This window comes from Lepus europaeus, chromosome 3 (assembly GCF_033115175.1).
Source record: "Lepus europaeus isolate LE1 chromosome 3, mLepTim1.pri, whole genome shotgun sequence".
Taxonomy (NCBI): Eukaryota; Metazoa; Chordata; class Mammalia; order Lagomorpha; family Leporidae; genus Lepus; species Lepus europaeus.
Window position 1 is genome coordinate 62284697 of NC_084829.1, and position 22080 is coordinate 62306776.

The 22080-nt window shown below is 37.1% G+C and overlaps 1 protein-coding gene across 1 annotated transcript in view; it reads right to left on the minus strand.

The window, feature by feature from the left end:
- The window catches only part of EYS (eyes shut homolog), a 1789541-nt gene that overhangs the window by 1326536 nt on the left and 440925 nt on the right, over positions 1-22080 (minus strand). Inside the window, 1 exon segment of the mRNA XM_062187220.1 lies at positions 10961-11082. Within this exon segment, the coding sequence (XP_062043204.1) occupies positions 10961-11082 (122 nt within the window).

Consider the following 22080-nt stretch of genomic DNA (forward strand, 5'->3'; position numbering starts at 1 on the left):
TCTTGCCTGATGGCTCTGGCCAACACTTCTACGACTATATTGAATAGCAATGGTGAGAGTGGACATCCCTGTCTGGTGCCAGTTTTCAATGGAAAAGCCTCCAACTTTTCCCCATTCAATATGATGCTGGCGATTGTTTTTTCATAAATTGCTTTAATTGTGTTGAGGAATGTTCTTTCTAACCCAAATTTGCTAAGAGTTTTCATCATGAAAGGGTGTTGTATTTTGTCAAATGCTTTCTCTGCATCTATTGAGATAATCATAAGATTTATGTTTCTCAGTTTATTAATGTGATGTATCACATTGATTGACTTTCAAATATTGAACCATCACTGCATACCAGGGATAAATCCCACTTGGTCCCGGTGAATGATCTTTTTGTGCAGTTGGATTCGGTTTGCCAGACTTTTTTGGGTATTTTTGCATCTATGTTCATCAGGGAGATAGGTCTGTAGTTTTCTTTCTCTGTTATGACTTTTCTGGGCTTAGGAATTAAGGTGATATTGGCTTCATAGAAAGAATTTTAGTATCCATTTTAGTATTTTGTTGTTGTTGTTCTAGTACTAATGGTTGAACTCTGTAATTAACACACAGTTATTCTTAGGTGTTTAAATTTTAACTGAAAAGTGATCCCTGTTAAATATGAGTGGGAAAAAGAGAGGGAGGAGATGTACAATTTGGGGCATGCTCAATCGGACTTGCCCAAAATGATGAAGTTAGAAAGGTGCCAGGGGATTCTAATGCAATCCCATCAAGGTGGCATGTACCAATGCCATCTCACTAGTCCAAGTGATCATCTTCAGTTCACAATTGATCACACTGATAGGTCTAAGAGTCAAAGGGATCACACAAATAAGACAAGTGTCTGCTAATACTAACTGATAGAACCAAAAAGGGAGAGAACGATCCAACATGGGAAGTGGGAGACACAGCAGACTCATAGAATGGCAGATGTCCTAAATAACACCCTGGCCTCAGAATCAACCCTTAAGGCATTCAGATCTGGCTCAAGAGCCCATGAGAGTATTTTAGGCATGGAAAGCCAAGACACTCTGGGGAGAAAAAAAAAAAAAAAAACCTAACTGAAAGATCTCTGCGAGTGAGTTCCCAATGGAAAGAATGGGGCCATCAAAGAAGGAGGTACCTTTCTCTGAAGGGAGGAGAGAACTTCCACTTTGACTATGACCCTGTCAGAATAAGATTGAAGTCGGCGAACCCTAAAGGCTTCCATAGCCTTGGCAACTCATGACTAGAGCCTAGGGAGATTACTGATGCCATAAACAAGAGTGTCAAATTGTTAAGTCAACAACAGGAGTCACTGTGTACTTACATCCCATGTGGGATCTGTCCTTAATGTGTTGTCCAATGTGAAGTAATGCTATAACTAGTACTGAAACAGTATTTTTTGCCTTGTGTTTCTCTGTGGGTGCAAACTGATGAAATCTTTACTTAGTATATACTGAATCGATCTTCTGTATATAAAGATAATTGAAAATGAAAAAAAAAACTTGGTTTTAAATTGGAAATTGCATAGAAAATCAATCAATTCTTAAAAAAATATTATGTAGGATCTCTGTCATTAATGTGCTGTACACTGTTATTTAATGCTATAACTAGTACTCCAACAGTATTTTTCACTTTGTGTTGCTATGTGAGGGCAAACTGTTGAAATCTTTACTTAATATATACTAAACTGATCTTCTGTATATAAAGAGAATTGAAAATGAATCGATGTGAATGGAAGGGGAGAGGGAGCGGGAAAGGGGAGCGTTGCGGGTGTACTTTGGAAATTTATATTCATTAAATAAAAGTTTTAAAAAAAGTATTTGGGAGGATTCCCTCACTTTCAATTGTTTTGAATAATTTGAGAAGAACTGGAGTTAGTTTTTCTTTAAATGTCTGGTAGAATTCAGCGGTGAAGCCATCCAGTCCTGGGCTCTTCTTTTTCGGTAGTGCGTTTATTACTGATTCAATCTTTCATGGTTATGGGTCTGTTTAGGTTTTCTATATCTTCACAGCTCAGTTTAGGAAGGTTGTATGTATCCAGGAATCTATCCATTTCTTCCAGGTTCCCCAATTTGTTAGCATACATCTCTTTGTAGTGGTTTCTGATGATTCTTTTTATTTCTGTTGTGTCTGTTGTTACATTTCCATTACTATATTTGATTTTACGGATTTGGGTCTTCTCTCTCCTTTTTTTTTTTTCATTAGTTGGGCCAATGGTGTGTCTATTTTGTTTATTTTCAAAGAACCAGCTCTTGGTTTTGTTGATCTTTTTTTTGTTCTTCTTGTTGTTGTTGTTGTTTCAATTCTGTTTATTTCTTCTCTAATCTTCAGTATTTCTTTCCTTCTGCTGGGTTTGGGCTTGATTTGCTGCTGTTTTTCTAAATCCTTGAGGTGCATGGAGAGTTCATTTGTTTGGTTCCTTTCCAGCTTCTTGATATACCAAATGCTATAAACTTTCCTCTTAGCCCTGCTTTTGCTGTATCCCACAGGTTTTGATAGGTTGTGTTATCATTTTCATTTGTTTCTAGAAATCTTTTGATTTCTCTTTTGATTTTTTCGATGACCCACTGTTCATTCAGGATCATGTTGTCTATGTGTTTGCATATGGTGTAGAGATTCTTGGGTTGCTGATTTCAAGTTTCACTGTGCTATGGTCTGAGAAGATGCATGGTATAGTTTCAATTTTTTTGAATTTGTTGAGGCTTCCTTTATGGCCTAGCATATGTTCAATCCTAGAGTATGTTCCATGTACTGGGAAGAAATATGTGAACTCTGTGGCTGTGGGGTGGAACGTTCTGAAGGTATATACTAGGTCTATTTGGTCTATTGCGTCAATTAGCTCTGTTGTTTCCTTGTTGATTTTCTGTCTGGTTGATCAGTCCATTGGTGAGAGTGGGTTGTTGAAGTCCCCTGTTACTATTGTATTTGAATATATATCTCTCTTTCAGTCCTTTAGTAATTCTTTCAAGTAGCCAGGCACCCTATAATTAGGTGCATATACATTTATTATATATATATATATATATATATATATTATCAGGAAACATGACTGGGAAAAGACAGTACTTAACAGTCGTCACACTGAATGTGAATGGCCTTAAAGCAAATACCAAGAGGCATAGACTAGCTGATTAGATCAAAGAAGAGAGTCCATCTATATGCTGCCTTCAGGAAACACACCTTATCAGCAAATAAGCACACAGACTGAAAGTGAAAGATGGAAAAAGATACTCCAAGCTAACAGAAATCAAAAAGGAGCTGGTGTGACCATCCTACTATCAGACAAAATAGACTTTAACATAAAAACTATTAAAAGAAACAAAGAAGGGCATTATATAATGATTAAAAGATCTATCCAACATGAAGACATGTTTCCTGAAACAAGCTATTTATGTATTTTGAAATTTGTTTGTAGCTTATTCTACATTCGCTTTTATTTTTTTTGTAGTGAAGTTCTTGTTTTTGTATTTCTGTGTGCAGCATGTCTTTGAGCCAGTGTTGTAGGGTTGGATGCAAGGATACAAATTCTTTCAGTTTCTGTTTGCTGTGGAAGATCTTTATTTCCCCTTAATTCATAAATGATAGCTTTGCAGGGTATAGTATTCTAGGTTGGCATTGTTTGTCTTTTAAAACTTGGAATATATCATGCCATTGTCTCCTTGTCTGTAGTGTTTGCGATGAGAAGTCTGGGGTGTCTGATTAACTTACCCCTTAATGTGATTTGTCATTTCTCTCTGGCACATTTTAGGACTTGTTCTTTGTGTTTCACTGAGCTGAGTGTTACCACAATGTGTCAAGGTGAATTTCTCTTCTGGTCTAACCTGTTGGGGCTCCTGGCTATTTGTTGAATTTGCTTGTTATTATCCATTTGCCTCTGTTGGAAGCTTTCTGATATTATTTCATTGAAAATGCCTTCCAATCCATTCTCTCTTTCCACACCCTCAGGGACTCCTATTATACTAACATTACAATGCTTGATTGAATCTTGTAGGTCTCCAACTGTATTTTTTAATTTTCGAATTTCTACTTCCTGTTTTTGAACTGACTATATTATTTCTGGAAGCTTGTCTTTGAATTGTGATATTCGCTCTTCTATTTCATCCGTTAGATTTCTGAGGCATTCCACGGTGTTTTTTATATGGTCAATTGAGTTTTTAATTTCCAGTATTTCATTCTGGCTTCTCTTTAGGATATCTAATCCTTGGGCTTGCTTTTTGTTCAGATTTTGAAACTGTTTCTCATTATTTCTAAGTAATCTGATTATTAATTTTCTGAATTCTTTTTCTGGCATGGTTTCAAATTCTTCTTCTTCAGCCTTTATCATGGATGGTTTAGCCTGCTCCATTGGAGAGTTCATAGGTTCTTCTATATTCTTATTCTGGATTTTTCCTTTGTTCTTCGAGATTTTTTTTTGGCTTTATTTTCAGGTTGATTTCCCTCTGCTATGGGCTGTTGTGGGTCTGTACCAATAACCAGTGTAAGTAGGCAGCTCTACCTTCTAGAGTGTATTTATTTATTTATTTGTTTGTTTTTTATCTATTTTTTTGGTAACTTGAGTGGGCTGGTGTCTGGGCTTTGAGGTGCCAAGCTCTGCCCCTTGGGGCCAGTTTCTCTGTTCCTTTGTTCACCCCAATGGTGAAAGCAGAGGCCATTCTCCTTTATGCCTGAATGTAAACAAACAAGATGGCTGCTTTACGCCCACTGCAGCTCTGATTGGGGGGAGGGCAGAGACATGGAAGGATCCTTCAGTTCAATCCCACTGGATCGTGCCCTCTTCCAGCGGGCACTAATCACTTTTTTTTATTTAGATTTCCATCCCCACACTCAGTCATGCATGTTTCACCTGTCCATCCCAGAGTGGGTTGGTGGGGTGGCAGTGGCTGCTCTGTTGGCTGTGGGCGGCTGCTGTGGTGGTGGCAGCTGCCTTGTCTCACCTCCCTTTCCGGTACTGGTGCGTAGACTCATCAGCTGGGGTCCTGTGCCCTGGGCACCTGTGCTCTCCTCGCAGGTCCACTGTGTCCCACTCGTTCCATAAGAGTTTCCTTTGCAGTTTTTTCCCCTAACTTTTCCCTGAAACTACAGAATCTCCACTTTTATTGAACTATCTTTTCCCGAAATATCGGTGTGCTCCCTCCCTATTACGCCATCTTCTCCCACAGCTATGTAGTCTTTAAAGCAACATAGTCATATATAGTGAACTTTAGTGAATATTATGATTTTTTAAAATTTTATGTTTCTAATAAGTTCAATGGGTAATAGAAATCATGAACAAATACATGTCAAAATCAGACAATCTCTAACTGCCCCCTCTATAACTTTAAGTTCATATAAATATAGAACATATCTAACATAATTAAGTTAAAAATGAGTATGAAAGGGTAGGCATTTGGCACAGCAGTAAAAATTCCATTTGGGACACCAGCATCTAGTCCTGGCTCAGTTCCCAACTCCAGTTGCCTACTAATGCACACCCCAGGAATAGCAAATGATGGCTCAAGTACTTGGGTTCCTGTGACAAACAGGAGACCTCGATTAAGTTCCCAGGTTCTGGCTTCAGCCTAGCCCAATACTGTCTGTAGTAGACATTCGAGGCATGGCCAGCTGGTAGAAAAATCTCCATCATAGAAATTTGGGACGTGGCTAGCTGGTAGAATAATCTCCCTCTCTCTCTTTCCCGCTCCCTCTCTCTTGCTACCATGTCATATAAAAATAAGTAAATACACATTTTTGTTTAAATTCAATGAGGAAAATTCATTTTTCATATTTTTCATTTTATACTATATTCCAGAGTATCCAAGATTTAAAAGCAATATAAATATACAAATCTTCCATAATAAAGGTATTTTTCTTTTCTCTATAAAGGCATATTTAATATGGTATTTTTCTTTTCCCTATAAAGACATATTTAGATAGCTAAATTTTAAGAATTCTGGAGCTCCCCAACTGTTGACACCGAGTCAGTGTTTCTGGTAATTTTTGCCTAATGAGATTAACCAAATCTTATGAAAAGGGAAAACATGAAAGAAATTGAAGCCTCAGTATTTGGACAGAGAGCAAATGGACTGATTCCACACTGACAGGGGTTTGTAATTCAGGGGAGAGAGCAGAACCTAGAGGTTTTAGTGGATCTAATTGGATACACTGAAAGGACAACTGGGACCTGACCACTGATTAGTTAAGCATCATGCATTTGGAGAGAAGAGAGCAGAGGAGGTCCTAGAAGTCAAATTTTGTATGCAAGAATTAGAATCATTTGGCACATCAAATAATCTTTGAAAAGAGCAAGGGGATGCTGCAACAGGCATATTAGTAGCAGCCATAGCAGGAGTAACTTCATAATAATTCTTGATTTATGCAGCCCTGGTGTTTATAAGCTCACTCTCAAATATGCAACTCTCAAATAACTGAATTTCTTTTTTCCAACTGAAAGGTGGATGAAGGTAAAAGCAGTTTTATATTATCTTAGAACGCATATAAATTTGGGTATTTTTACACCTAAGTATTTGGGAGAACATTTATAGCTATAGTATATCAATATACATGTATGCATTTCATATAGTTGTTTATGAATAAAAATGTTATTTCCACATAGTAGTACTATTGCACTATTTTTGCTTCTCATGCTGTAATCAAAATTAAGTATCCATTATTTATGTAGGATACAGAGGAAAATGAAAGTAGAACAAGAAGGAAAAACAAGAGACTAATTCAATCACACATATTTAAACACCCACAAAGAATATCATATATACCTAAAAAGCTTACACAGAGGAGCAAGTCTTTTTTTTTTTAATTTTTTTTTAAATTTTTTTCACAGGCAGAGTGGACAGTGAGAGGGAGAGACAGAGAGAAAGATCTTCTTTTTGCCATTGGTTCACCCTCCAATGGCCCCCGCGGCTGGCGCACTGTGGCCAGCGTACCACTGCTGATCCCAAGGCAGGAGCCAGGTGCTTCTCCTGGTCTCCCATGGGGTGCAGGGCCCAAGCACTTGGGCCATCCTCCACTGCACTCCCTGGCCACAGCAGAGAGCTGGTCTGGAAGAGGGGCAACCAGGACAGAATCCAACGCCCCGACCGGGACTAGAACCAGGTGTGCCGGCGCTGGAAGGCGGAGGATTAGCCTATTGAGCCACGGCGCTGGCCATGGAGCAAATCTTACTACATTGATTTCTAACATTTCATTTTACTATGTGCTAAGTATTAAAAAAAATACTTTCCTCCTCTTCCATGATTTTCCTAACTATACAGAACCAAAGAAAGGAAATAGAGAAAACTAGCCCATTGTTACAAAACACTGCTCATCATAGTTTCAAAGTTTCCTGATTGTTACGTTAAATTCAACATTATGATGCTAAAATATAATCAAAGCAAAATGTTGTAAAGGAAAAAAATTTTCATTTGAATCTACAAACACAGTAAGTTGGAAGGAGCAAGCTGCCTGTCTTTGGGATTACCTCAGATCCTTTGGAGATTCCCATCAGTACAATAAAGAGGTTGCTGATTCTATAGTCAGATGTGAACATTTCACAGATGATTAAAACTATTTTTCTATCCATCAGATCTACCAAATGTTCTGCAGAAGAATCCCATTCTATGTCTTTCTAATTTTCTCTTCCACTTTGAAGCCTTCGGTATTTCACTTTTTCTTTTATGAATGAGTGGTTAAAAACAAATAAATATGAAACTCAAATAGGACCTTCTTTTATTTCAATTATTTATGATATATATTACAGCCTTTATTTCAAAATTGTGGGGTTTAAACTCTTTCTAACCTAATATTTTGTAGAGATTTTCATTTTAGTTGTTATTCTAGAATGTACCATACTGCCAAGTAAGTACTATTTATTGCTATGCAAAGATGGAATATTTAACAAAATATCTAAGGAGCAGAGAGTTATCTAGAAAGCTTGGGTGCTAGAACCCCATATATTTCAACGGTCTTTTTTTTTTTTTTAAGGTTTGGCTATTTACTGAATCCTGGGAGAAAACAGCTGGGCTTTGGAATATCCTGACAGATGATAATGTATTTGATACTTGAGACATTTTGTTATACCAAGTAATTCATGTTTGTGATGCGATTTGTGCTGGATGACTTGTTTTATATGGCTGGGGCTTTGAGAAATCCTGTATTAGCTTGAACAGCACAGGAGCAGGAGGCTGATTAGCCAAAGTCAGATACGCAGGTGCTGTTAGCCTTCATAACTGACTCCCCGTAAGAACCTCAGACACCAGGCTTAGTGCGCTTCCTATTGTCCCAGATTGTTTCCGAGAAATTATTGTGTTATCCATTCAACTCCAAAGGGAGAAAACACTTGACAAAGCATGCCTCGTTTTTCCTGGACTTTGTTCATGTGTTTTTCCCTTTGTTGTTTAAAATCTCTAACATCTCATTGTAATAACTTCTAACAATGAATTAAGTGATTTTTTTCTGAGTCCTCCTTAAGAATTATCAAATATAAAGCTAGTCTTGGGGTGCCAGGCAAAATACCTGAAAGCTACAAAATGCTTTGAACTTTGGCTAGTTAAAAAAACAAACTATTGTCTCAAGAATACTTTTCTTGGAAAGATATCATTAAGCCAACAACACTTATGTCTATGAAGTTGATAATGAGTTTTGGATAGAATTCAAATAATTACAGTAGTCTTCCTGTATATAAAATTATATTTAAAATATATCTAAGTGAAATAAGCCAGACACAAAAAGACAAATACTGTATATTCTCTCTCACATGAGGAAGTTGAAAATAAAAGTATAACTGAAGTTACATAGCAATTACTACAGGCTAGGAAAAGAGAGAAGGGGTGATAGAGGTTGAATAACATGTACCACAACAGTTAGAAGTAGTTAGTTCTAGAGTTTCATAGCAGAATGTGGGGACGATAATTCACAGCAATGCATTGCATCGTGCACTCTATGAATAATTGGAAGAGAAGAATACAAATATAAAGAATACAAATATAAAGAAAAAGAAATGGAAATACTATCTATGCTAATTATCTGAGCAGTTTATGGTGTTTACAAGTGTGCAAATACTGCACTGCATCTCATGAAAGTACAAATATTACATACTAATCAAAAACCAAAACAATTTTTAAACCAGTTAATAAAAATATAATGTCTTTGGTGAAAGTTATTTAATTTGAAAACTTTATTCCCTTTTCAACCTTGCTTTTTTTTAAAAAAAAAAAGTTTTCTTCCTTTAATTGTAAGTATAATAATACCCAGAAACAGGAGTCAAGATTTTAAAATTATACTAGTCTGAAGTTATTCTGAATAGCCTCCTACTGGCAATTTATAAAATGAGTAAGTGAGAGGACAGTATGTGCAGAGATTCTGTTATTTGGTAGGATACAGCTTCTAAAGTTGAAGTTCCTGAGTGGTCAGATGAGTTGGTGTTATCATTTTCAGGTTAGCTCTGGATTTAAAAACTTATGATAACGGGTTTAAGTTCTCATAACTAAAATAAACTCTGACTATTGCGGAAGTTATGACTGCCATTACAGGCTACAATAAAGCTCGTTCACATTATGGATATGCCACATTGCATGGTTTACCAACAAGTAAAAGGAGCTCTAGATTCAAATCATATTAAACAAAAGACCCTAACTGATGTCGTATAATTAGGTCCAAAGACTGGGCAGGCACCTGGGAGTTTCAACCACTTCCATAGTTAGTCAAAAGCCATTTTTCCTCCAGTTTCTCAGCTCTTCTGCTTCCAGGGTTATTTATCATTAGGTTGCAACTCTTCCCTTTCCCCTGGGCCCTGAAAATGATCAGAGTAACTACATGCATAAAATCCAGGTATTACAAAGCCTAGAAGAGGCTACATTTACCTCTTTATTCCATCCTGTATGCAAGTGGAGAAGCATTTCCCCAGGAAGAATCTCCTTGTTCTCTGAGACCAGCATATGGCCACATACAGATTCCTAAAGGGATCCCTCAGAGTAGGATGAGATTAGCATGATTGCCTTAGATAATGCATCTGGTACAAACAGAGATGAAGCAACAGGCAGCTAGACATAACTGAACAGCGGCTTATTAACCTATAGATCATCTCGGCTTGTGGTCACAGATATTCAAATGTCAGTTATAATTATTGCTCTGGGTATCTGCTTTCCTTGTGGAAAAGAAACAGTGTGACACAAATTATGCTTTCATTATAAAAACAAACAAGTCAGTGCGTTGATAGTCAAAATATGTTGAGGAAAACAGGTTCCTTCTGCAAAACCTTGTGATCTAACTTCACCTAGTGGAGTCTTTTTGTAAAAATCAGCTCTGTTGCTGAAGAATAAACTATGAGCCTATTTCAGCATCACAGCATTACCTTGCGTAGTATGTCATTTATTTTCTGAAGCAAGTCAGTGAGTGAGTCCACCATGAGTAGATATTTTTTATGTCAGGCTTTCTGAGAAATGAGGAGCCTGAGGCGATCCCATTGATTTTCCAACTGTGTCACAGTCCATTTAAGGCAGAATGGCACATGCTCGTGACCAAGGCGATGACAAATGAATGTGTACTGAAAGGACATCACCAACACAGATGAATGAAGGAAATGATGGAAGTGTATAGCAGGAGATGGAAATCAAAGTAAAATTTAACCTAATGAATGACACTGAAATAGTTAAGTGTGTATAGTATTTCGATTCAGAGAAAAATAGGTGCCTGCAAGACATGCTGCTTTTTGGAATAGTTACGAAGATTTTACGTACACTCAATATTACTAATAGTTGTGAATTTTAAAGTGTGAATTGCTTTTTATGCAACTTTTAAGCCAGTCATAAATTGGTGACAAGCATCTGTTATTTCTGTTAAAATTACCGCTTGAGTTTCTGTTTTCTAATGTGAAGAAGTGTGCATGCTGAGACACTGTAGAGGCGAAGCACACTATCCTGGTGGAGGTTAGATTGGGTTAATCCACATTAGGATATATTGGTTAAGGACAGCGGGTACTCACAAGGTGCAGATCTTCGCAGGTAGCATTGTGCTCACAGGTATGCAGGAGACAGTCGTCAATGTCATGTTCACATCGCAGTCCAGCATAACCTGGGCTGCAGAGGCAGGAAAAGCCAGCAATCACTGAAACAACAGGAACAAAGCTCTTAATATTCCTTTAACTGTAATATAGGTGTCTACTGCCAATTACCCTGAAACTGCTGTACTCATTGCATTCCACTTTTAAACAAAGGAAGTTTGAATTGTACATTTAATGGTCTATTACACAGTCATCCATGATATATTCTAAATGTCTTACTTGCTAAGTTCTATTTAACTTAAAGGATTTCAATTATACATGAAAGAACAATTAAAATGGACTTATAATAGTTTGCAAAATGCTCAATTTGTTTTGAGTATGTTCTCTTTTTTATATTTCATTTGGCAGTGCATAATACATATGATAAATAGGTTCCTTTTATATCAATTAACCTACCCAGATTTGTATTCAAATTGCTTAATTTAAAATCATCTACATATGACCATTATATTAAGGCTCCCAGAATATTAAATAAAAGTCTCTAACTTTTCTTTCAGGCCTACCACTCTGCTTTCTTTATTTTTATCACAGTGAGCACCAGGAATCTGAGAGTCATTCCTAGCATTATCAAACATCTCTAAGTTTGAGCAATGAGATAATATAATATCAGCTTACTTCAAAATAATTTGAGAATTTCATAATATTTAAAAACACAATCTTTAAAGGACCAAAATTTGGAGGGAAGTGGAAACTAGGGCAATGATGATTTACATCAGGAGTAGCAAATAGTAACCTAGAGGTCACTGATCTATTTTGTTATACTTTCTCTGTGTTAGAAAAGTTAATCTCAGATTAGTATCTAAGTAGATGTTACGGTTTGCTAAGGACCCACCACTACCTGTTGCTTTATATCCATATTGCTTCACCCTATTTATGAAATCTATTTTCTTCCCTAAGGACATGCATGTTTAGAGCCTTGCTTTTAAGAAAAGAAAAAATAATTAATAGCTTGCATAAAGTGATAATATATGACAATAAATGACTTTCCATTGAAATGTGTTTTTTATATAATATTATTTTTACCTCATTAATTTACTGGAGGTTCATGTAGAAATTATTTTAAGGGAGAAGAGAATATAAAATAACATGGAAAATCTTTAGTACACTTAGAGCTTTTTTCCCCTCTTCATGCTTCTTAACCACTTAGTTTACAACATCATGTCATGCCCAGGTTATCCTGCATATTCACTCTCTCTTCTTTCTCCTTTTTACTCCTTTCCTTCCTTCTGTTTTACCTGTTTTATTGCCTTGCCTTTTCTTTTCTTTATAAATTTATATTCCTTCAGAAATATATTTCAGCAGGAAGAAACACGTATGTATGTCTACATATGTATACACAAGTAATAATGAATTCTACTCTTTTTAATGTTTACTAGTACATTATGAAGGAAATACAAAGAATACAAATGAACAATCAGTAGAAGATAAGTACAGGGGAAAGTAAGGGAACAGTATCCCTGCCATTCTCAGGTTTACCATGCTCCAGCTACTTCCATGCATTCAGATATCAAGAAGCTCTCTGAAATAAGTTTTTTTTTTTAATGGAGGTATCATTACACAGGGATCACTGGACATTGGATATCAATTTAAATTTTGGCCACACTTCCATCGTGGAAAGTTGGGAGTTGAGACAAACCTCTGGTGTTTCCAGTGACCAGCCCTGAACCTGATCATATCCAAGGACAGCCAGGTAGCAGTCAACTCATTAGGGTACAAAAGACATCACTCTGGAGACACCAGAGGTTTCAGGAGTGGTATGTCAGAAAAAGAGAATGAAACAAAATACATATTTCACAATATCCCAGGGTGAAATTTTGAAAATATCCATTGATATACATGAGGTTATGTATACAAAAACTAGCATTATAGACTGTTAATGAGAATAAGTAATTTCAGTCTTTTGGAGAAAAATATGTTTATACATATTAAAACTGGAAATGTGTATACCCAAATAGGGTAACTAAGGTTGAGAACAATCAATTGACTATTTCAAAACAGCTAGTAGACCAGATTTGGAATATTCCAACAAAGAGAAATGAGATACATCTGAGGTGACAGAATTGCCAATTATCCTAATTTGATTGTTACATACATGTATTTAAATATCACACTGAACCCCATAAATAGAAACAATTACTATATGTCAATTAAAACTTTCACAATATTTTAAAAGAACATGTGCATTTTGAGATACTCATTTCACTCCTAAAACTTACCATATGCATAAAAGCACACATATATGCAAGCATATATATATATATATAAATGTTCATTTCAGTATGATTATGATGAATAATTTTTCAATTTATTTAAATTTTATTAACATTTAATAATTGTACATGTTTATAGGGCACAAGGTAACATTTCAATACATGCACATAGCATGTATGTCATACCAGAGCAATTAGAATCTTTTTCAATTATCATTTCCCTATGTTTGGAGACGTTGACCTCATCTCTGACATTTCTTAATGAAGTATGTGATAGTTATTGTGAACTGCTGTCTGGTAGTGCCATAGAGTTTACTACTTCTGCCTGAGTGTGTTATCTAGACTTTCTCTCTCTCTGCCTCCTAACCTACACACATACAACAGCCTAACCTGTAGTGATTACTATTTTACATTCAGATCAATTATTTTAGCTTCCACAGAGAATGCTAATATAAGGTAATTGTCTTTCAGAGACTGACTTATCTCACTTAACACAATGTACTAAAGTCCTATACATTCTGCTGCAAATGACAGGATTTTTCTTTAAGGTTGAATAAAATTTCACCAAGAATTTACTTCATTTCCTTTATGCATCCAAATACTGTAGACCATTTGGTTGATACTGCATCTTGGCTACTGTGAACAGAGCTGCACTAAAAATGGAAATGTGGATGTCATTTTGATAAGCTGATTTTGTTCCCTGTGGATATATACCTGTAAGTGGAATACATAGATCTTATGGTAGATCTGTTTTTAAGTTTTTTGTTTGCTTTCAACTTAAAGATTTATATTCATTTATTTGAAGGCAGAGTGACAGGAAAAGGGAAAGACATAAAGATCATACATATGTTGGTTCACTACTCAAATGAACACAATGGTCAGGGGTAGGCCATTCCAAAGCAAGGAGCCAACAACTCTATCCAGGACTCCCACATGGGGAGCAAGGTTCCAAGTGTTTGGGCCATCTTCTGCTTTCCCAGGCACATTTTCAGGGAGCTGGATCAGAAGCAGAGCAACTGGGTCTCAAACCAGTATTTAGGTGGAGCCAGAGTCACAGGCAGTGGCTTAAGCCAATGCACCACAATGCTGGACCCTATTTTTAGTTTTGTAAGACACCTCCATACTGGCTATACTAATTTAGATTCTCACCAACAGGTGTAAGAGTACCATTTTCTTCAGATCCTTGCCAACATTTGTTATTTTTTGTTTTTTGATAATAGTCATCCTAAGTGAGGTAAGAATAACTCTTGTTGTTTTGATTACCATTTCCCAAAAACTAATGTTGAGTATTTTTTCATAAACTTGCTGGTTATTTGAATTTCTTCTTTTATTAAGCGTATATTCACATCAGTTTCCCATTTTAACTGGATTAATTTTTCTATATTATCAAGTTTCTAGGAAATCTAATATATTCTGGATATTAATCCTTGTTCAGAAAAATAATTTGAAATATTTTTCCCCTGCCTACTAGTGAGGACTTTAAAAATTCTACCGTTCAAAATAAGGTAAGAAATAGTTAACACTATCATCAAAATATAGAAGTCACATCTCATTAAAGTTCGTCATTTTGTGGGACTGCCAGTGTAGTATAGCAGGTTAAGCCATTGCCTGTGACACTGGCATCCCATATTGGCACTGGCTGCTCCATTTCCAATCCAGCATCCTGTTAATGTGCCTGGGAAAAGCAGCAGAAGATGGCCCAAATACTTGGTGCTGCCACCGACGTGGGAGACCTAGATGAAGTTCAGGGCTCTTGGCTTCGACCTGGCTCATCCCTGGCTATTGTGGGCATTTGGGGAATTAACCAATGGATGAAAGCTATCTCTCTCTCCCCTCTCCTCACTCTCTCTCTATGTCTCTCCCTCTCTGTAACTCTTTCAAACAAATATATAAATCTTAAAAAAAAAGTCTCATTTGTTATAGTTGTGACTCAAAACAGCATAAATAATTGTCAGAAGTTTGGGTGCTAAGTGAAAATAATTGACATTGGCACTGATATACAAGGCAGGCTAAACTCAGTGATTAAGCATGGCTATATTCTGAGCTCTTCCATTACCAAGCCAGGTTCTAAGTTCAGGTTGCCTACAACAACCCCAGCAGTGGCTTAGTGGACTCACTGTCGTAGCAGTATCCATTCAGGCAAGGGTTAGAACTACACTCATCAACATTGACTTCACAGCGTGGACCTGCAAAACCTTCCCCACACTGGCACTGGACCCCAAGGGGAAATGCTTCCAGATCCATTTGCTCTCTGCAGATAGCTCCATTCTCACAAGGATTTTCAGGCTCACAAGGCCCAAATTCACAGTGAGATCCTGGAAAGGAAAGAATCAAAGTGTCAGTGCTGTCATTTACTCGCTGTATTTGCGCATTAATGCATTCAGTTTAGTCTCTATGCAGTGACTCATAGTTTTCTTCCACATTATCATGGTGATGCTCTCTGCACTACAATTTAAGAAAGAAAAGTGATTTGTGATTTCTATGCTTCATCTAACAAAGTACCAGCAGGCAGGGATATTAAGTGATAACACCCATTTAAATATCATTTTGTATCTTTATATTCCCCATTTCTTGTTCAGCAATATTTTCTGAAGACATTGTAATTAATAATGTACATTATTAATGATTCGATGCTTGTTATGTTTTCTTTCTGGTATCCCCTAGGTTGCTATCAACATCAGCTTTGCTTGATAGATTTGTTGCTATTCTAAAAACAAGTAAACATTGAAAAAAAAATCACTGCATTAAAGCCTTTAATATTAATAGGAACATCTCAGTCCTGAAATTAAGTGTTATGTTTTCTTAAAAAATGTAACTAGATAAAGTGATTGTCATTGTGTGAAATGCACAGTGATATTTAGGTCTAAGAAATAATGTGGCTTGATCCAAGAGAGTCCACATCAACAAAAAGTGAGGACAGAAAAACAAAATGAATATGCAGGTGCCAATATTCAAAGCATAGTAAATATATTTAGATATTGGCTATTTGGAGGGCATTTAAATGATGACATTCTTTCACTATAATGTCTGACATGCATATATATATATATATATATATATATATATATATAATATATTTATAAACATAGCTTCTAAAAGTGCCTGATTGAATGATACCTTAAACACACACACACACACACACTCACACATACACACACAATGTCCAGTAATCATTTAGTCCTTGAATTCTCAGATTTCTCATTAATGTGACAACTATGGTAATGAGGGGATAATATAAAGAATTGAGGCAAGGGATGAAGTTGTCATTCTCAGAATTACAGAGGCAGTATAACAATTTGAAAATCCCAAGATTTCTATATTTCTCCCAACTCCAGCCAAAGGAACAAAGATGAAGAGGCCAACCTAGGACCTGCTGAAAGTATCAACATGTGTATAGTAAAGCAACTAAAATATCACTAGTGTCCATAAAATAAGGGCCAAATTGTACTAAATTCACACTTGGGACTTGAGTTTAAAATTAAAGAAAAGAAAACAATAAAGAAAAAAATATGAAGCTACCTTTCAAGGACATAGAAATAAGTATTTTCCTTCACTAAAACAATCTAATAAATGGCTACTTATTGCAAGACCTTTGCAGGAAACATGGAGAACTCAAATAGGAGCAAGGCCTTTTCCTTTCTCTTAAACCATTATGAGATTGAAATGTATTGAATTTGATATCTTTTTGGATACCATTTTATAATCATGTAAGTTTTCTTCCTTTGTAAAATAAGGGAAATTGCACTGAATAAATACATGTCACCCATGCATAAGAAAAATGGATCGCCTTTAAGGAAAATTTCTCATGCATGCCCTTTATTTATAATTATCTTCTTCTAAATATTTAATTATGAGACTAGGTATTTCGCTTTGTTAGTGGAAAGTTAATTTAGCTGTTGCTTTGAAAATAATTTCCTGCATATAATCCATTATGAAGTTGAACAATTCTTACTCACTTGAGAAAATGCTCCTGATATTCTCTTTGCAGAAAACACACAAATTCCCTGTAGCTCCATAACACAGTAATTCGTATATTAATTCATTATGTAAATAAGTAACGAATCCCTACTATGTGACAAACACTGTGGTAGATCATTGGGTTATAACAATGAGGGGTTCAAATAGATAAATAAATCAATGCAGTGTAATAAGGGGAAAACAAGGTCAGTTTCTCACGAAAAAGAGTCCCTTGTGATCAGAATCCAATTTGACTTCTAGATCTCCAACAGCAGTCTATATACTCTATAATTTACTTTATTCACATGTCAATGAGATCTGTAAATATGACAGAACATCATTCCTGTGATTATGAGATGTTATACTGTAAAAAAAGGATTTGTGAATATGATTAAAATCCCTAATCAAAACAGAGGCAAGGGGTCTGCATTGTGGCACAGCAGATAAAGCCACCACCTGCAATGCGGGCATCTCATATGGGTACAAGTTTATGTCATGGCTGCTACACTTCCAAATGTGTCCCGTGCTAATGTACCTGGTAAAACATTAGATGATGACCAAAATCTGTGCGCTTCTGGACCCAAGTGAGAGACCTGGAAAAAGCTCCTAGCTCATGGCTTTGACCTGGTCCTGCCCTGGCTGTAGTAGCTATTTTGGGAGTGAACCAGAGGATGGATGATCTCTCGATCTCTCTCTCTCCTCTCTCTTTCTCTCTCTCTCTCTCTGTCTCGCCATCTTTCTCTGTAACTCTGCCCTTAAAATAAATAAATGTGGAAAAAATAAAAAGAGGGCCAATCAGCTACACTACCATGGGTAAGTACCACCGAAATAGATGAGGTTTTAAAAACATTCTGTGCAATCTCCTTCTTGCTTGAAGAAATAAAATTAAAGCTGTGTTGTGTACAGTGGTAAATAAAAGGAGTGGCACTGGACCCCAGAGGCTGAAAATACTCTAGGGAGAAGGCTAGTAGGAAACAAGACCAGATTTGTAAAATTATGAGAAACTAAATTCTACCAACAACAAAGAAGAACCCAGGCCTTAGCTCCCAGCCCTGGCTAACAACTTGATTTTACTCTTGTGAGACAGTGAGCACCTGAGAAAAAGAGGGTTCTGGGGTGTGGTGCAGTGGATAAAGCTGCAGCCTGTGACACAGGCACCCTATATTGGCATTGGTTTGATGCCCAGCTGCTCCAGTTTCCATCCAGCTTCCTGCTAATGCACCTATGAAAGCACTGGAGGATGGCTCAAGTGCTTGGGTCCCAGCACCCATGTGAGAGACCTGGAAGAAGCTCCAGGCTCCTGGCTTTGGTTTGGCCCAGCCCTGGCTGTTATGGCCTTTTGGGGAGTGACCCAGTACATGGAGGATCTCTCTCTCTCTTTCTCTCTCTCTCTGAAACTCTAAATATTAAATAAACAAAATCTAACAACAACAACAAAAACACTAAAGCAATGGGCATTCAGAAATTGTGAAATAACCAATGTGAGTTGTTTTAAATCTCTAATTCATGTTAACTTGTTGTACAGTACAACAAACTAATGCAGGCAAATATAAGGAGAAACAGAACAAATTAAATGCCACTGGGAAGCTGCCTGACCAGGTGATAATGAACACATGTTATATGGAATTACTAGACAGTAACAAAATTAGGCAAATGGGATAAGGGAAGGAAGGGAGGGTTTTACAGGAAGAGTAAGTTCATGAGGTGAAAAAGTTCAGAGAATCTAAAGCAAATCAATATGAATGGAATATAGAATGCAGGGATGAAGAAACATTACCATACTTCATTGACTATAACATTCCACTTCATTTTATCTACCACTAAGGCTAGGATGATAGAGGGAATAATGCCATCACACTTCTCCCACCATTTTACCCTCAATGCGGCCAAAAGTATCCAGGTAATACTTCCAGAAACCTGTGAAACTTATGTTATATGGCAAAGAAAAACTGCCAAAGTGAAAAAGCTGTGGATCTTAATGTGCCGAGATTATCTTTGTTTATTTGGGGGACCTTATGTATAGTCATAAGGGTCCTCCCAGGGCCCTTATAAAAGAGAAGCAAGAAGTTAAAACAAAAAAGGGTTATGAAGGTGAATGCAGACGCTGGGTTTAATGCAAAGAACAGGCCATGAGAGAGGGATTTAGGCAGCCTCCAGAAGCCGAAAAAGGCAAGTGGAAGTCTTCAGGAGGAATACAGCCCTGCAGCACCTAAGTTTAGACTTCTGACTGCTAAGCCATAGCATAATAAATGCTTGTGATAATTAGTTATTAATCTATAGGAAACAAGTACAGGGAGCAAAAGTTCTCAATTAAACTCTGACAAAGTAATTAATATGTAATTGTGAAGATATATTCCAGTTTCAAAGATGTTAACATTAATGCATGATATGTTGGTTCATATGCTCATAGTAATCAAAAATTTGACTATGACCCTATCGGAATAAGATCAAAGTCAGCAAACTCTAAAGGCTTCCATAGCCCTGGCAACTCATGACTAGAGCCTAGGGAGATTACTGACGCCATGAACAGGAGTGTCAAATTGTTAAGTCAGCAACAGGAGTCACTGTGTACTTACATCCCATGTGGGATCTGTCCTTAATGTGTTGTCTAATGTGCAGTGATGCTATAACTAGTACTGAAACAGTATTTTTACACTTTGTGTTTCTGTGTGGGTACAAACTGATGAGATCTTTGCTAATTATATACTGAATCGATCTTCTGTATATAAAGATAATTGGAAATGAAAAAAAATTAGATTGTTTTTAATAAAATTCACTAACTTGAAATATTTATAGGTTGGGGCAAGATTGTACAGGTCTTTGTGTTGGGGCCTGGCACTGTGGACAGCTGGTTAAGCGGTGGGCTGCTGTGCTGGCATCTTATATGAGCACTGGTTCATGTACTGGCTGTTCTATTTCTGATCTGCTCCCTACAAATGCACCTGAGAAGCAGTGGAGATGGCCCCAGTCACTGGACTCCTTCCTGCATCCATGTGGGAGACTCAGAAGTTCTTGGATCTGGGCAGTAGCCTGGCCCAACCCTGGCGATTGTGGGCATTTGGGGAGTGAGCCAGCAGATAGAAGAGCTCTCTCTCTGTAACTCTGTTTCAAATTAATAAATAAATCTTAAAAAAAACCCTCTAAGTTAATATAGATATCTAAGAAATGTGAAAGTACTATTTTCTTTATGATGACATAGTCACATTCCCTTATAGGTATACTTAAAAAGCTGTAAAAAACTTATATGGTAGCAGATATTTACAAAACAAACCCACAGTCAACGTCATGTTGAGTGGAGAAAACGCTGGAAGCTTTTCCTCTAAGATCCAGAACCAGGCAATAAGAGCTTACCACTCTAAATTTTAATTAGAACCATTAGGCAAGAAAAAGAAATAAAAGGTGTATTCATAGAAAAGAGGGAAGTCATGGCTGGCGCCACGGCTCACTAAGCAAATCCTCCACCTGCGGCGCCAGCACCCTGGATTTTAGTCCTGGTCAGGGTGCCGGATTCTGTCCCAGTTGCTCCTCTTCCAGTCCAGCTCTCTGCTGTGGACCGGGAGGGCAGTGGAGGATGGCCCAAGTGCTTGGGCCCTGCACCCACATGGGAGATCAGGAGGAAGTGCCTGGCTCCTGGCTTCGGATCAGCACAGCGCGCCATCTGTAGCAGCCATTTGGGGAGTGAACCAACGGAAGGAAGACCTTTTTTCTCTCTCTTTCTCACTGTCTAACTCTACCTGTCAAAAAATAAAAATAAAAAAAAGAAAAGGGGGAAGTCAAAATCATTTCTCTATACAGATTATGTAATTCTACATATAGGTAATCCTAAAGACTCTACCAAGAGACTCTTACAACTAATGAAAGAATTCACTGAGGGCAAAGGATAGAAAATTGACAAACATCAATGAAACTTTTATACAACAGCAATGAAGTAGCTGAGAAAGGAATTATAAGTGCAATTCCAGTAACAAAAGCTACAAAAATAAAATATCTTGGAATACATATAATCAAGAATGTGACAGACTTCCATAATGAACATTTACAAAAAGTCTTAATGAAAGAAATTAGAGAACACAAGCAAAAGTGGAAAGAAAGCATATGTTTTTGGATTAGAAAAATATTATTAAAATATCCATATTAGGGCCAGCACCGTGGTGTAACAGGTACAGCCACCGCCTACAGTGCTGGCATCCTATATGCATGCCGGTTCGAGTCCCAGCTGCTCCACTTCCAATCCAGATTTCTGCTAGGGCCTAGGAAAGCAGTAGAAGGTGGCCCAAGTGCTTGGGCCTCTGCATCCGCACGGAAGACCTGGAAGAAGCTCCTGGCTCCTGGCTTCAGACAGGCACAGCTCCAGCCATTGCGGCCTTCTGGGGAGTAAACCATCGGATGGAAGACTTCCCTCTCTCTCTCTCTCCGCCTCTCCTCTCTTCCTGTGCAACTCTGACTTTCAAATAAATAAATAAAATATCCATGTTATTCAAATTGATTTTTAGATTTAATGAAATTTCATGAAGCTACCAATGACATTCTTCATAGAAGTAGAAAAACCAATCTTAAAATTCATATGGAAGCACTTGTGACTTCACATAGTTCAAAATCAAAAGGAATAGATCTTGAGGCCACACAGTACCAGATTTCAAGACTTACTATAGAGAATAAAGACAGGCATATAGACCAAAGGTAGAGAAGAGAGAGGCTAGAAATGAAACCACACATCTACATTCAATTCATCATTGACAAGATCACCTACAGCATACACTGCAGAAAGGGTAAGCTCTTCAATTAAAAAATCTAACATTAATGCTAACTGACTTTCAGCTGATATACTAATTTTACTCCAAAATACCCCCTCTTTTTCTCCTTCACCAGTTTACT